Source organism: Poeciliopsis prolifica, unplaced genomic scaffold, assembly GCF_027474105.1.
Source record: "Poeciliopsis prolifica strain line A6 unplaced genomic scaffold, Auburn_PproV2 SCAFFOLD006, whole genome shotgun sequence".
Lineage (NCBI taxonomy): Eukaryota > Metazoa > Chordata > Actinopteri > Cyprinodontiformes > Poeciliidae > Poeciliopsis > Poeciliopsis prolifica.
In genome coordinates, this window is record NW_026562381.1 from 13,724,419 (window position 1) to 13,741,086 (window position 16,668).

The 16,668-nt window shown below is 36.8% G+C and overlaps 1 protein-coding gene across 1 annotated transcript in view; it reads right to left on the bottom strand.

The window, feature by feature from the left end:
• LOC129360413 (protocadherin Fat 2-like) overlaps positions 1 to 16,668 on the bottom strand; it is an 88,125-nt gene that overhangs the window by 48,437 nt on the left and 23,020 nt on the right. Inside the window, exons 4-8 of the mRNA XM_055030620.1 lie at positions 12,638 to 12,696; positions 11,460 to 11,771; positions 10,387 to 10,597; positions 884 to 1,023; positions 317 to 379 (exon numbers count right to left, since the gene is read on the bottom strand). Of these exons, the coding sequence (XP_054886595.1) occupies positions 317 to 379; positions 884 to 1,023; positions 10,387 to 10,597; positions 11,460 to 11,771; positions 12,638 to 12,696 (785 nt within the window). The remainder of the gene's footprint in view (positions 1 to 316; positions 380 to 883; positions 1,024 to 10,386; positions 10,598 to 11,459; positions 11,772 to 12,637; positions 12,697 to 16,668) is intronic.

Below are 16,668 nucleotides of genomic sequence, written 5' to 3' on the forward strand. Positions count from 1 at the left end.
TGTAAGGTAATCCACCAAGGCAGCTAATAGCCTTTCTGGATGAAATGTAGACAGGAATTTCAGCTTAAAATAATACTCTTTACATCAAGCTTTTGAAAGAATAACATCATAAATTTTGGTTTTCTTTAACGTTTGCTTTTACTTATGCTCTCTAGAAGACATTTCAATGGCTGTCTAAACTTGTATTATATTAGATTTCTGCTGACATGTCTCTACTGGTGCTTTACATCTGCTTGCATCTCAACATCCCCATTATAAGCACACATGCATGACCTTTGGAGGATCATTATCTGTATGATTAAATATTAACTCTCACCTCATACAGCGGTTTCAGGAAGAAGGGTCGGTGTTCATTCATGTCCAACACACGGATGTTGGCCTGCAGATTGGACACAGGATTGAAAAATGAAAAAAGAAAATGCATGAAAGACCCATCATCTGCAGCACCTGATCAGCTGTTAAATATTTATGAAATTAAGGTATCTAGACATATTCAACCTTTGTTTGTTAGTTTGCACCACCATAACTATAAAAATAGAGGAAAAAAAAACTTATAATGTAAAAAATGTCTCATTTGATCAAACAGAAATATCAGTTCAACTGTCTTTTCTGTTTACAGATGTAAGAGGAGAAAGGGAAAGTTTTTGCTATGATTTAAAACAGGCAGAACAGGTAATATAGAAAAATTCAGTTTTCATATAACACCATGCTTCAGATGTCTTTGATCCAGGCTCATCAAAGTAAAACTTAAATATATTTTATGGCTGATAATAATAAGAACCTTCAGAGTTTTTCATTTATGTTTTGGAAATGTGTTTTTGTTTGTTTTATGCGTTAACATTGCTTCTTGTGGTTTTCTTTTTTTTTAAATATATTTTCTTACCTGTGTGGTGGCGCTACGGTGGCCATCTGTGACTTCTACTGTCAGGTTGTAGTTGGAGCGGCGAGCGGCATTAAGTTTTCTGGCAATTAAGATTGTTCCTACGTTCCTTTGGATGTCAAAGTCTTTGTCTTCATCACCACCTAAGAAACAAAGAAAAACAACAAAATCCGTCCATCTGTTGGTGAGAATGGCCATGGTTTCGTAGTGACACATTGCTGTTCTGATGCAGGTGTTAATTTGGTCTCTGCCATGGTTTAGACATTGTCAAACACAACAACAGACATAAAAATGACACTGGGAGAGATATGAGATGTTTTGCATATTTACACCACACTTCAAATTATTATGCAAATTGCATCTAAGTGTCATAAAGATTTTTTTTGTTTGTGCTATTAAATTTATAGATGGTATTGTGTGTCAGGGCTCTTTGAATCACTATAATTAATTTCAGAGAGCTGGTTGATCAGTTTGTCTGGTGAGCTCAATTAAAGTAAATCTACTTCAGAAGGATGTTCCACATTATTAAGCAGGCCACAGGTTTCAAGCAATATGGGAAAGAGAAAGGATCTCTCTGCTGATGAAAATCATCAGATAGTGTAGTGCCGTGTGACAAGGTATGAAAACATCAGATACTTAACAAAAACTGAAGCATTATCATCATACTGTGAAGAGATTTGTGGCTGATTCAGAACAAAGATGGGTTTGTACAGATAAAGGCAGAATGAAGAAGGTTTCTGTTAGACAAATCCATCGGATTAAGAGAACAGCTGTTAAAATGCCCTTACAAAGCAGCAAACAGTTATTTGAAGCTACTGGTGCCTCTGGAACCTCGAGGTGGAGGATCCTCCAGAGGTTTGCGGTGCATGAATCTACTATTGGGCCTCCCCCAACCAGCTCACAAGCAGAAACGGACGCAGTGGACCCAGGTGTAAATGAAGATTAATTTTCAAACAGACTTGTTTACTGATGACTGCTGTGCAACCCTGGATGGTCCAGATGGACGCAGTAGTGGACTGATTTTGGACAGCCACCACGTCCCAACATGGCTGTGATGTCAGCAAGGAGGTGGTGGAGTCATGCTTTGGGCCAAAATCATGAGAGAGAATCATTGGTTGGCCCCTTCAGAGTCCCTGAAGGTGTGAAAATGACCTCAGCAAAATATATGGGCTTTCTGACTGATCACTTTCTTTCATGTTTCAAAAAGAAGAGCATGCATGACAATGCACCGTTTCTGACCATCATTTGCATTAACCATTTAAGAAAATCTGAGAAAATATCACTTGTACAATAATTTGGAACACGGTGTAGATACCAAATCCAGTGTAGACATGATTAAAGTCAACTTCAAGACATAATATCTGACTGTAGAAATAAAGGAAATCTCATCTCTCTTTGGGATTTGACAAATTGCAGACTCCTCTCCATGAGCCGTAATTAATATCTCTGTCCTTAATTTTTAAACCGCTATAACTCCTCCAACTTGAGTCTGAGTGAGTACAAACATTTAGGGATGATGCTACTGGGTTTAATTCATCTTGCAACACTGATTTGTGTCAGTCGGTGGTAATTAATGATTGTAGCCCATATTTTACTGACAGTCTTATCCAGGTTCAGGTCCCTCTACCTCCCAAAAGAAACCTGCTTAATGAGAAAATCTTAGCAGATGGTTTGTCTTAAATACATATATTTGAATAAACAGAGCTGATTAACACTTGGTACCTTTTTTCTTGCATCCTGAGGTGAAAAAACAACTGGAAAAAGCAACCTATACCTCACATTACGTCACATTGGTTTGTTGTTCACTTGTAAAAATTGAGTTTCAGAAATTCTAGTGAATGATATTCAGAAAAGTTAGTTAGTTAAAGATGCTCTGCTGTTATTTGAGCTTATATAATTAAGTAAACTTTTAATATCACATCTGTGAATATAATTTAGACATCATCTCTGAGTTTTAAAACTGAAGTTACTCAACTTTCGGCTGAAACTGAGGACAGATGTTATGAAGAGTTCCCAGAATTAATAGTGAAACAGCTCTGCATTAAAGCAGAGCAACAGCTGAACTGGCTCAGACATGAGAAATAATCCAGATAGTCTAGTTTATGAACAGATTAAAACTTATCAGATGCCTAAGCAGTCTCAAACGGTCGATATGCTTTATCTTATCTTTGTTGAAGCATGTGTGAGTAAAACCACGCTAAATGAGTGATCTGTTTGAGCACGGAAACAGTTTGTCTTGTCTTTGCAGTTTCTGCAAACCATAAAAATCTAATCACAGAATAAACACTTAAATACGTGTTCGGACATATCTTCTGGTTCGGTGAAAAGGGATTTGAATGCAGTTGTTTTTAGTCTCAGCTTAACAATGTTGGTGCATAATGTATCATTTTGAGGTTAACAAATATTAATTTGATATACATTTAAAAAGCAACCAGCAAGTTTTACAAAGTTCTAGTCATGAACCATTCATTTTATTCAGGTGTGTTGCTGCAGGGACTGTCGTGATGTGAGTTTTATTTATTAAAAGTTACAGAAAAAAACTTGGAAAAAATCACAAGAAGCAAAAATAGGCCAGAGCAGCACAGGAATTAGGGACCGCAGGATTAGACAGGAGGAACCAGGAAGGAGAAACTGAGAATGAGTTGTATATGTATATAACAGGGCAACACAAAGGCACAGTACCAACAATAATGCACATACTCACAACTAAAGACAATTTAGAGAGACCAATTATCCTAACAGTCATAATTCTGGACTGTGGGAGGAAGCCAGAGTATGCAGAGAGGCCTTCTCAAAATATTAATGCTCTTAAACTTGGTACCATTTAACTGAACACCACTGTCTAGTGGTAGTGTATAGATAATAGTTCCTTTTCAAATCACTGACAAAATTAAGTCTCTATAGGTCAATTTGTGCTTTTAAAGCATTAAAGAGCTGATTAAATTGTAACACCCTGTGGAAATGAAATAAATTCTTGTCTGGTAGTTTTGGTTGAACTACCAGACAAGTAGTTCATTGTTTGACCAATGTAAAACACCATTGTTTGACCATTGTTTGACCAATGTAAAACAATGTTTTGGAAACCTAATTCAAAATTTTGTTGTTGACAAAAATTATGCAATGTGGTGTAAATCAAAAATCTTCTCTTGTTTCTGCCAATTTAATCTCCATCATGTATATAAATGTGTTATTTTTGTAATTTGCACCACAGTATTCACAGTTTACTTTTAATCCCGGATGTATCCTGATTTATCTGCGAGTGGGCTTGTTTTCTTTGTCACAAATCTCTTAATGATCTAACACACTGTGATTTTAATCTCCAGTTTTTCTGACTCACTCCCACCATCTGCTTTCATCTTTCTCCATCACTTCTCTGCCACTCTTATTTTTAATGCTCCATATCTCCCTTTTCATCCTGCACCCCCCTTGATTTGTCTTGCTTCTTGTCTTTCTCTCTCCCAGCATGTTGTGTGCACATACATGAGAGAGGTAAACCTAACGGCTGCTCAGCCAGATGGTGTTTATTATCAACCTTTGTAATTTATATCAAGCGGGTATAAAGACAACAATTATTTCAGATTTCTTTTTATCTTTATTCTCTCAACTTTTATTATGCACGGTTGGTCAAAGTATTGTTTGAAACACATGCAAAAATAATAGGACCACAACAAAGAGTATTATTCAGTTACAACTCAATGATCAAACTGAAATGTCTAGAACCAGAAACTGGACTGACTGGAAGCCATTGGAAGCCATTCAAGACTGGACAGACTTTTGCAGATCATGACCTGTAGTCTCAGCAGACAGAGAAGAAAATGTTCTGGGATAACAATTTTTCACTTTGCTGATTATCTCTAGCCAAAAATGATGTCACTGCCACGGTTGGGGGATCCTTTGCTCCTGGAACCAGCCAGGCAAAAAGCGTCTTTCATTCCCGTTATTCTGTGGGCTTCAAGTATGATCCACTGGGGGGAAAAATGTGCAGAGCAACATTTTATCCATCTACCCTTCCATACATTCTCTAAATGTTTATCTGGGTCAAAGCCCCTGGAGCAACAAGGCAAGCTGAGCGGCTTCAAGCCCATCAGTCATTTTCTAGACAATTCTTGGCTTTACCCCAGCAGATTGGAATAAAGATAGAAGATAATGAAGACCACACATATCTAATATCAGGACAAAAAGTTAATTTACATATTAATAGAAAACAAAATGTGTGTTCTAAATGTTTCTTGCTCTCTGACCAGAAAATAAAAGCTCTTTCTTTTGACGTTATTAAAAGGTCTCTTCACAGAAAAAGTGGATTAGAGAAACCGGTCTTACTTTCTGAGTGAGGATGAATCCTTGAAAATAATTTGTAAAACCCATCAGATTTTAAGTATTTTTTTATATCAAACTCTGCCCTTCAAATGATTTATACACACAAATATCATATGATATAATATTTTGAATGGTCACAGCCATTAAAACTTTATTGTGTTGCATTGGGTTTTAATGCAACACATATAAATAACTATGAAATGGAATGGAAAAAAACATAATTTCAAAAAATATTCTTAAAGAAAATCTGAAGTGTGGAGTGCACTTGTGTCAGCCTATAAACTACCAGCTATGTCATTGCAAGTCACTGCAAAGGTTTACATGCAATAACGCAAAGGACAATGAGGACAGCAGGAAAGCTGGTTGCTCAGACAAGAGATTACATAAAAATATCCAGATCCAATATATCCTAAACATTGTCTGTTGTTTCTGCTGATCTCGGGAACCTGGCAATAAAACATTTGAAGCAGAATAACCTCATCTGAGTTATTTTATAGTGCTGAGTTATTTTATTTTGACAATAAGAAGATTAAATCCTTTTATGAAAGTTTAGTTCTTGATTTGTGCTTGAGTAGGCTCAATGTTTAAATCGCATCTATTAGTTATTATAGACTTTTTAGAAATATATTGTCGATCACGAATTAGCTACAAGATGCTCTTTAGTTATGCACTTCTAAAAGGAGTCAAAAGAGCTCCACAGAACAGCTGAGTTTGCATTAGATGTTCCCTGGAGGGTAAGTTGAGGAGGGTGAGCCAAAATAACCAGAAGACAAACAACCTTTTCAACTGCATCTTCTTCCAGTAATTCCTCTGTGACAGAATGTTGGGAACTTTAATTTCTAAACCTGTCATCCATATGCTTCAGGGTCTGCTCTAGGTTTTCCGACCTGCCTGAACCATTCAGCACCAGAGACGGGAGGGAACATCCTCATGTTACCCTCTATCTGAACGAAGGGAATCACATCGGCCCTCCTGCTGATAAAACATCTTTTTCTCTCACTAGATGAGAGAATAAGCCTGGAGTCCTGGTGAGTGTCAGAAGAGAAGATCGATCAGTTTTTTTTAATTTATTTATTTTTTTATTAAAAGTCTTCGAAAGTCATAAATGCTGCTAGTCACTAATGCTGCTTCAAAGATGAGATCATCAGCGTCTCTTTTCTGTTTCTGACAGAACATAGCTCGATGTACAGGTTGAGTAAATTTATAACAGCTACAGTTCTAAATCGAATTTCAATAAATAAGGTTTAGTAAAAAAAGGAATCTGCAGGTGACAGTTGTACCTCTGATTCACATTGAATTTGAAAATAGGTTTTTGTTCAGAGTTTCTGACTTACTGCTCTTTCAACTGATCAAAACCCATCTTACACATAGTCTTCAAGGTTGCTGGTCTTTATTCCAAGAGCACTTCAAGAAGAGTGACTTTTTTCAGTTGCAGTCAGTTGCAATCCTTGTTCATTTGTCATTCTCTTTAAAGCCTTCAAAAGGTGAAACGTGTGCAGCACAATTAGAAATAAATTAAAGAGATATGTCTTTTTCATTTCTATCAATTTAAACATCTAACAACCCCAATACAACCAACATCTGCAGAAGATGTCAGGGTCAAAAGTGAAAACGTGATAAATTATTTTTAGCTTGAGTCTGGTTTAAAACACCTGATCCCAGACTTCATCTCCAATTTATTTCTCTGGATGTTTCTCCAATAACTCCACAGGAATGTGGCTGAAAAACACTTAAAAACATAATGTGACAAAATGATTTTTACTTTGCCGTTGTGACCTCCCCCCCTAGAGCGTCTGTCAACATTGAATTAATCCTTCTGTCTTTGGAGGTCGTGACCCTCATATTGACCACAGCAAACCCAGCAGGTACCCCAGTCCAGTGAACCTGACAGAGGCCCACATCCTTCCACAAACAGTTATGTCACCATCTATGCTTCCAATCCCACTTTGTGTCGCAGACGAATTGTTTTTACACATTCACAGGTGGTGTCTGAGTTATTTTGACAGCCAAGGAAGCCTTCATTTGTCCCTGTGAGTTATCATACTGCCAAAAAACAGCGATAGGAATCAGTGTTCTGCTCTTGGAGAGGAGGAAGGCAAAATAGGGCAATATATCCAGGATCATATCAGCCTGGGAGACGAATCCTGTGACACAACAGCCCTCGTATGCCAACGCAGAGATGAAGGTCAGAGATACATGACTACAGAGCAATCAGAACGCAGTGAAATAAAACAGAAACATGTCAGCCTGTCCTATCATGTTATAATAGTGGCACAAAACTAAATTGAAGGGAGTTGCAGGGGGAGAGGGGCTGTAGGAGAAGGTGGCTTGATTGAAGTGACAGGTGACAGGCCAAAAATGATCATTCTCGAGGTAATATGGAAATGCAGCACAAATATCCTGCTACACAACAAACACTTTAGCTCCGACTTTTAAAACCAAACAGTCAAAGCTGGTCAGTTGCAGACCCTGACCAGCGAAACACTAAAAAAAGTTTTTATCTTTTCACATCTCATTACTACCCTCATGTTGTAAAATTAACAAATAACCTTCCATTTGGAGTATTTTTCTTTCAATGTATGTAGACATTAAGAGAGGAAACAGAGTTAATCTCCATCTATTGAGGGAAATCCAGAAAGCTTGGATTCATTTTATGGTTAATTCAGCAGTAAAACATAAATCAATTGTTGACAAAACTGCCAAAGAACTTAAGTATATATGATAACAGCAGCAGCCAAATTATATGTTTGTTAAAATTGCTTTACTTATGTTAATATTGTTGACTGATACTGACTATCAGTATCACTCAGGATGATTAGGACGCCTTCTCTTTGTGACATAATAAATGTCAGCTGCAAATGTCAGCAGCTCGGAGGCAGCAGAGTGTCCTCTGTGGGATGCACTGAGTCTTTGTCGTGATCTGCTGAGTTCTGGCACCGGTGGAGCTTTGCACAGAAAACCGAACAGGAGGAGCTTTCGGCCTTTTCTAGTCACACGCTGCCCTGCTTGGCAGGAAAAATGAAAATGTCTTCCTGTGAGGTTCAAAGAGAGCGGCTCTCACAAACACTTCCGGAGACATCCAGAGGGCTCATTTCCACTTTAGCTGGGAAGGTTTTCACACCTTTCATTTTCTGAGAGGATGTGTATGACAGTAATGTTCAGGGCAAAGTGGAGTAAGAGACAAAGGAAGGCAAGAAGAAGAAGGGCAGATCCCTTCCCCTATAGTGACTTGGCAGTTGATGAGACAAGGATTACTGCTGATTTTCTCTCACAGAGAGAAACTACCTGGTGGTACAGCTGGACACAAGAACCCGTTGTTTCTCCTCTTTATCTATACATCGCTCTGTTCCGCCATCATAAGCCAATTTTCAGGGAAATTTAATTAAAGTGCTCAATGAATGTACTTCCCTGTGAAAAAAATAAACAAACCCAGTCAAAGCCTTTTAAAGGCAACATTATGTAATTTTCACCTATTTATGGTCCAGTGTTTGTTCCTAAATGTCTTTTGAAAGAACATTCTCAGCTTGGAGGCAGAACATACCAGCAAAAGAGTGTAATTAGACACTGTTTGAATGAAGTGTTTTAACTGCTGAAAACAAAAAACAGACTCTGTATACATATGTCTTTTAAATACTGTTTACAGTGAAAGGGCCACATTTTTAACAGCAGAGAAATAGCTAAAATCACTCTGACCTGATTCTGTCAGACGACACACAGAGGCAGCAGGATGTTAAGCCAACAAGCAAAAACCACAATTAAAAAAGAAGCAAACAAAAGAATGTGATTACGATAATAGATGTACCTGCAGGGCAGTACTGTAAACCGGAATATGGCTTTCAAAAACAAACTCATGCACTGACACTATTATGAAGAGCTGGGATGGTTGGTGGCTAAAGATGGCGATCAGAGTCTTTTCACTGGACTAAAATTAATCAAGCCTAAATCTTGCAAGACGAAAAGTTACAAAAGCTAGTGAGCGAAGCCAGATTAACTTCTTTTGAGGCATAGAACAGCAGGAATAGGAGAGAAGACATAAATTACAAATGTATGGAGTTTAAAAACGTTGGCTGTCTTTACATATAAAATGCATAATTCCAGTTAGTATAATCTCAAAACACATACCTTATACTAATCTATACTAACATCACAGATATATTGAAAAGTTTTTAAAAAAAACTTTAGCTTGCATATCTATTAAAGACATGCAAAAATACTGTTATTGCATTAGCAAATCTTGCACCAAAAAATAAAAAATTCAATCTTACTTTGAGCACATTTATTCGGAAAAACACTAATTAATACCACCACTGCTGTTAATACTTTTTACAACCTACTTTCCCATTCACAAAGCACCTAGTTTTCTCCAACAATATCATTCATGCCTGGAAAGTAATTAGAGATTACACACACACACACACACACGCACACACACACACACACCCCCACACACACACACACACACACACGCACACACACACCCACACACACACACACACACACACACACACACACCCACCCACATGGATGAACATTTTTGCAAAGGTTCCAATAGTATATTCTCCTTATGAAGAATATTTTCTGTCTACAGATCTAGAAATTCCACAAGTTTTAAACTTCAAATTAAATCGAAAAAATAAATACAAGTACCACAATAACTCCAGTGAAGCAAAAGTTAATTTTCTTCCTTTCACTCTTAGGTTCCAACATTACTTAGCATTGCAGCCCTTTGCTGACCTTTAGAAAATATCCTACATCACATTATAAGGCTGTTCATAAAGATGGATGATGATTGTGAGCTGTTTGTTTTCTGCAGCCCAAACCAGAGCTCCAACAGTCAGCACTCTGGTGGAAGTTGCAATACACAAAATGTCAAATATAAATTCCCTCCAGTCGCAGGAGTTTAATGTCACACAGAGCCAGAGTCGGAGAAACACGCTATGATCTATGAGGAGCCATTACTCGGTGATCAGTGCATGCTCGTTTCTGGAGCTTCATGCAGTTAGTTTTCTATTCTTTCTTGTCAAATTTAGCAGCCTGTAAAAATAAATATTAAGGTATTTTAAAACCTTGTTTTCTTTAACGATCGTTAGCCTCTTATCTGAGATGGTTACTCTTCATCAGAACTCAAAGTTCATTCTGCTTTTCTCATCAGTTCTGCTACCTTGATTGATACTGTGGTGTCCACTCACCTACAATGTCGTACTGCAGAAAGTCAAGATATGTCTCTATCGCGATGATGCCCACCATGTGAGTGACAGGTTCTGTTTCTATGACAGCGAAGTTGAAGTGAGGCTCTTCGAATGCGATTGGTTTGCTGGATGGTGGTGGACGTCGGACCCACTCAATATCGAGTCGAGTTGTGGATAAGCGAGGAGGGGTGCCCTGATCAGTGGCTTTGATCTGGAAAGGTACAGAAAATTGACTTAATCTCATTCTGTGCGGACCAGAAAAAAAATTATATTTGGATGATGAACAGGATTTGATTTTAATTAACTGAAACTGAGAAATTTGAGGAGTTCTGAGAAACAATCATGTCCTTGAGGAGACATCTGGAAATAATTAATTTAACGCCATTATAGCTATTTTATAATAAATGTAGTATGTGTGCGTCTGGTTTAAAGCAGGTGGATAGTGACATTAGAATGTTTCTGCTTGCAATCTAACCTAAATGACTTCCCAACATTAAACAGCTATTGCCAGCTGATATCTGAAAATCCAATTTTTTTTATGTTAATAAACAAATTGTTATTATTGAAAATCTGGCCATTGTAATGTTAAATTACAGCAGCATGTTATCTCGACAAAATTTGCATTGGTAATTAGAAATAAAGCAATTCTCTGTATTTTTGTTTCTGTAAGTAACTAAGAAAAGTGTAAATCATGGGTCTCTGTTACATTACCATACTTATGTAAACTTTAAAAAATTCTCACTGCTACTGAACATGTAGTGGATGTATTGCAAGATAATAGTACATTTGCTGCTGTTTCACATAAAACACTTAAAACTCTGAAAATATAAAAATCACATTTTTATTAACAAAGCATTTGACAGCCATGTATCATTGTGCGTCCACTTTCCAAGCAAGCAATACTTTCTATTGACCGGCTACATAAAGTCACAGTAGAATACATCTATGTTTTGGTTGGAACATAGACAAATTTGAAAATGTCCCCTTTTTTAAGGAATTGTACTCTGAAAGTCACACTCATACAGCTAAAGGCTGTGTAATTCCTAACAATGCAAACAACATGGGACACCTACTGTGAGGATGCTGTAGTTTCCTGGCCAGAAATCTCCCTGTGATGTCACCACTCCAGTCAGCGGGTTGATGTGAAACCGCTCATCGGCGCCATCCTGAAGCTTGTAGGTGATGGCAGCATTAGAGCCCTCGTCGTCATCTCGTGCGACCATCCTGCAGACTTTCTTTTTGCCGTCACGTTTGCGCTGTTCCAGCACTTTGACTTGGAAAAGTTTGTCAGTGAACTTCGGCCGGTTGTCATTGGTGTCCAGGACCTGGATGATAACTGTGGCAGTAGACTGCAAAGGTGGAGATCCATTGTCTGATACGATTACCTGAAAGAGAAGAAAAGCTAGGTTTAATGTTTTGATATTTGTTCAAATTTTAAACCTAAATTGTTGAATTAGATAGAGCTTTTTATGTTTTTGGTTCTTTGGTTATTTAGAATTTTTTATGTGGTCTGTTTAATTTGTTTTCATATTTGCCATGTTCAGTATAATTATGCTAAGGTGTAATTTGAAAAAAATAACTAAGGATTGTACAAATCATCCATTAAACAAGAAGATGAAAACATTTACCATACATTTGCATATCAAATATATATTAATTTAAGCATCTCCTTATTTGTGAAGAACTCAACCTCAATGAATATTCTTTGGGTAACTCATTAATTTGCTGCATAAACATAATCAAGTTACAAAAAAAGTAGGATGTCTTATTTCAGAGTCAAAACATTGATATGGAGGATTAATCAGTCATTTAGCTGTTTTCCAACACAGAAGCTCAAGATCAATATTAAAAGTAAAGACATTTCCAATCAACAAAAGTTAGCTTGAACATCTGATGTTCCTGTGAATATAAATTGCCTGCTCTGATAGATTTCAGTGTGTTGCTGAATAATAAGTGAGTTTAAAAGGACACCTCGATGAATTCAAACAATGATCTGTTGCTGCTATCACACCTCCCTACAGCTGATTAAAACATTCCAACTGGATGCCGTGTTTTCTGCACACAAGCCTGCTGCTTTTCTGTAGACGTGGGATTAAAAACAGGAGGTTAAACAGGCAGCAGCTTGCCTCTAACAGCCCGCAAAACATAGCGTGTCATGGATTTATTGATACTGTGGTACCTCAATGCATTACAGAGTAGCAGGATTTTAGTGTAGGTTTGAAGATACTCAAAATGTTCATGGGAGTCTGACCTCGATGCTGTGCTCGGGTTTTTCTTCGCGGTCCAGAGCAGAGTGTGTGCTGATAACACCTGTGAATACAGACACAATAAGTGTGGTAAGTGTAAGTCCAGAAGAGTGAGAGTGGAAATTACACCTAAATAAACAAAGACAGGTGAAAGTTATATGTGCACATTTGTGTTTTGCCTGGGGCAGAAAAACAGAGCCAATCACACCTGAATAAACACAGTTTATTTTATGGGTACATTCATGTTTGCTTGCTTTAAAGTTTGTTTATGTGTGAAATAAAAAATATGTTTAGGTTTGAAGGTCATGTTTGTATTTTAAAGAAAAAAATAAAGCTAAGCACCATTTTAGGACTCAAAAGAAAACATTTGAGTAATACTATTCAAACCAGATATGCACTTCCACACAAAAATAATTAAATAGCATTTGTACCCACAAAGTCTGGAAACTTCTCATTATTTAATATTGCAAAACAATTTTTTTATTTTTTTATTTATGTATTTACAGTTTCCAAATAATCCTTGTATAAAATGCTTATAACTAAAGCATGTCAGGACATTTCCATTTTGGATGGAGTCCAAAAGCATTTTGTATCATTTTATAGGAGCCTCCCTCTATTCAATAGATGTTCCAAATGGCTATTATATTAATATTATAAACAACAAAAGAAAGGTTTCCTTAAAAAGAAAAGCCTTTTTTAATTTGAATATATCAAATAAGGCCCCCCTTCAAAAGGGGAACTTTATTTTTTGCCCCCTTATTGGAGACAAAAAAAATAAATTGACAGAGCATTTTCAAAGCAGGAAATATGGATGAACTCAGCACAAACAACAGACAAAAAGGGTATTTCTTTTCACCAACCAAAACCAGTTTCTCCTGTAACAAACTTCTTGTGTTCTGGGATTGTGAAACAATCAGAAACTTGGTTCCTTGCATCCAATTGGATGCAAAAAGACAAACCACAGTCAGCCAGTAAAAATAACTTGGGCAAATATTCCGCAGCAGATATTGTGAACATAAGGGCATAAAGAAAATTTATTCTTTTATTATTTTTTTTCTTACTGTGTGTCCAAAGATGTTATTAAATCAGTAGCTACACTCTCTAAGTAATCTTGACACAATGTGAAAGAGGCTTTGTCCAAACATCCAGTTATGAGAAAACTAATTGTAGACAGCCTGTTGCTTATGTAAAACTGCCACTTTGGAGAAATACAGACCAACGAGGCTCATGGAGCCTCTGCACTGATGCGCTTGTGTTTTGGGTTTGATCATTTCTTTTTCCATATTTCTCAATTTTAAATGCGGAAATAATAAAACTCGAGTCAGCTTGAAGGTCTAAAAAATTAAAAAAGAAAAGTTGAGATGAAAATATACATCCTTTTATAAAATAATTGTTTCTCTCTCAACTTCCTGTGCATTGTTAAGCTTGACTTGTGATATGCTAGTTAAGTAACTACTACATTTTTTACATGGGACATCAGTTAGATTTTTTTTCCCAAACTGTGCATCTTAAATGTTGTAGTCTTAATGAACTGCTGGCACCTTAGCTTACGTTTCTGTGTACGGTAGTCTGTATAATTTGCAGATCTCTACAGACCACTATAGAACATTTCAAGTAAGCTCAGCATCTAGATTAAGTGATCTTAGCTAAAAGTAATATAATTTCTATAATCACTGAATCTTCATCAACTGGTTATACATGAAACATGAAAATACAATATCCATCATTGTATCAAGTATTATAATTGCATTAAAAACAGGTGGTCTTAGCTTTGTAGTAAATAAGTTAATGATTCTCAAGCCTTTAAAATATGTAGACATTTAAAACAAATAATTATGTAAAATGTTGTCTTTATACTGAAACATTTTTTGATTCAGGACTTCAGTGTCCGTGGCAAAAAAAGTATCTTTGGAAAATGTAATTCCTTGAATATGTTAGTGAAAACGTCTTTTTCACAAGTGGTTCAATTTTCACCATTTCTCTGCATATGAGGTGTTTAGTAATCAACTGATAAGAGACAGCAAGCAGATGGAAAATGTGAAATCGTCGCAGGGACTCTGCCCAGATGGCTTTGGCAGGAAACACAGTGAGAACTTTAATCCATCAACAAAATTTATCTGAACTGCTTCAGAAATTGTCTTCCCCATTACATTTTCGGAGGTTAGAGGAGTCAGTCTCACAATTTCCGCTACTTACTCCCCGACTGATAATCCAACAAAAGGAGACAGAGGCAGGGTTTGAACTTTGCTCCCACTCTCAGAACAATTTTTAGGAGAACAATAGCGATCACTGTTGGAATGTTTACCACTTCTGTTCCCTCTCTAAACAAGAATGACATGCACAATAAGTTATGGACAATTAAAGCTGTTTAATCTCAGATTTTAATTTTACCTTATCTGTTTATTTTTGTTTTCGTTTTCTTTCTTACTTTTATTTTTCATCACAATAATTTACAAACCAGGTATTTAATCTGTCTTTTCACACTAACTACATGGAAGTGTAAATTAGATAATTTTGACAAAAATGTAAATTTGTTAAGGCAGTCTTAAATTCTAAATAACCCATTTAGACAATTCATCACCAACAATGTTTTTATTTGGTGTTAGTTTCACTTTAAAGACATTCAAACCTTGAAATATTAATATATATTGTAACCTTGCTGTGAACTTCTCTCTAAAACATCTCCAAGAACTGGCAGGGGTGTTCCTTGGTCTTTATTTTGCTATTTGTTCACTAATATTCTCTAACAAATCTCAGCTGTCTACTCAGACAGCTGAGACTATAAATTATAAAATTATTTTTAAAAAAATTGATGATTGGAATAGGAATTGTTAAAATGTTAGAGAAGTATTCAAACTGTAGACACAGGGAAAACAACCTTGACATATTTGCGACTCTCGGCTGTTTGAATTGCTAATGTAAACAGACGAAATGTCAGGATCAACAGCTGCCCTTAGAGACTCCCCCAACATGTTTGGTCAGACAGCGCCAAATGAGGTGCAGGCGCTGTTATGTGAAGGGATATTTAAGAGGTCAAAAGTGGAGTGAAAGGCCTGTTGAGAGTCGTTCGGCCCTTTTACGACAGTGAAACAAGCCCAGCTGAGAGGACAACAAGACAGGTGGGTCACATGAGAAAGCGTGTTTCTCTCAGTAGGAAAGACATGGGGATTGGGGGTAAAGCTTCATCTGTCCCACATTGCCTGTTTTCACTCAGCGACACTGAAGGCCTGTCAGAACCACGTGAAGATAAACAGTGCTGCCTGAGATGTCAGCGTCCTGTTTGTTTGTTTCCTCATCTTCCTTTGTCAATTCACAATGATCTGCAGCTCCGAAACTGCAGCTTCTCTTCCTTTTAATACCTGTATATATTTACTGAGCTTCATAAAATTCTATTTTATTTTTCTGAGCATGTTAGAATGATCAGAGAGTCATTTCAGTGATTTAAGACTGCAGAGCAAGTGTCTAAATCCACTGCTTTTGGTTTGAAAAGGGATACTCTATGATAAGCTGAGAATGCAGAAATCCCTCAATAACAGTCATGTGGGTAAACAAGTCCCTGAAAAGAGATGAGGCAAGAATCATTGCTGCCTGCAGGAAATAGCGATTTAAAAAGAACAATGCTGAGCTGCTATCCCTGAGCAATAAAACATTCACAGCTTGACTGCTATCTGATCTGAAGCAAAACACTCTATTTTTCATGATTTAATGCAGAATTTGTACATTCACTGAAGTAATTTTCAACACAGAGACTGTTTCAAGGTTAATTCACAAACACAATGTGAACTTTATGTAGTTTCATGTTTAAATCTCAGAACTATACATGCATTATATCACCTGGAAAATTGTTCTCAATGATCAAACATGGCCAGTGATAAAATGCCCAATTGGTGACCATGAGGAAGTATTGCCAAACATGGTGATCAGAAGCATCTGTTCCCTATAAGGTACAAAACTCTCTGGATAATCTGGATGTAAGAGCTAATTCAAACAGACCCAGAACAGTAAAAAAGTTCAACTTTAGTAGATTAAATAACAA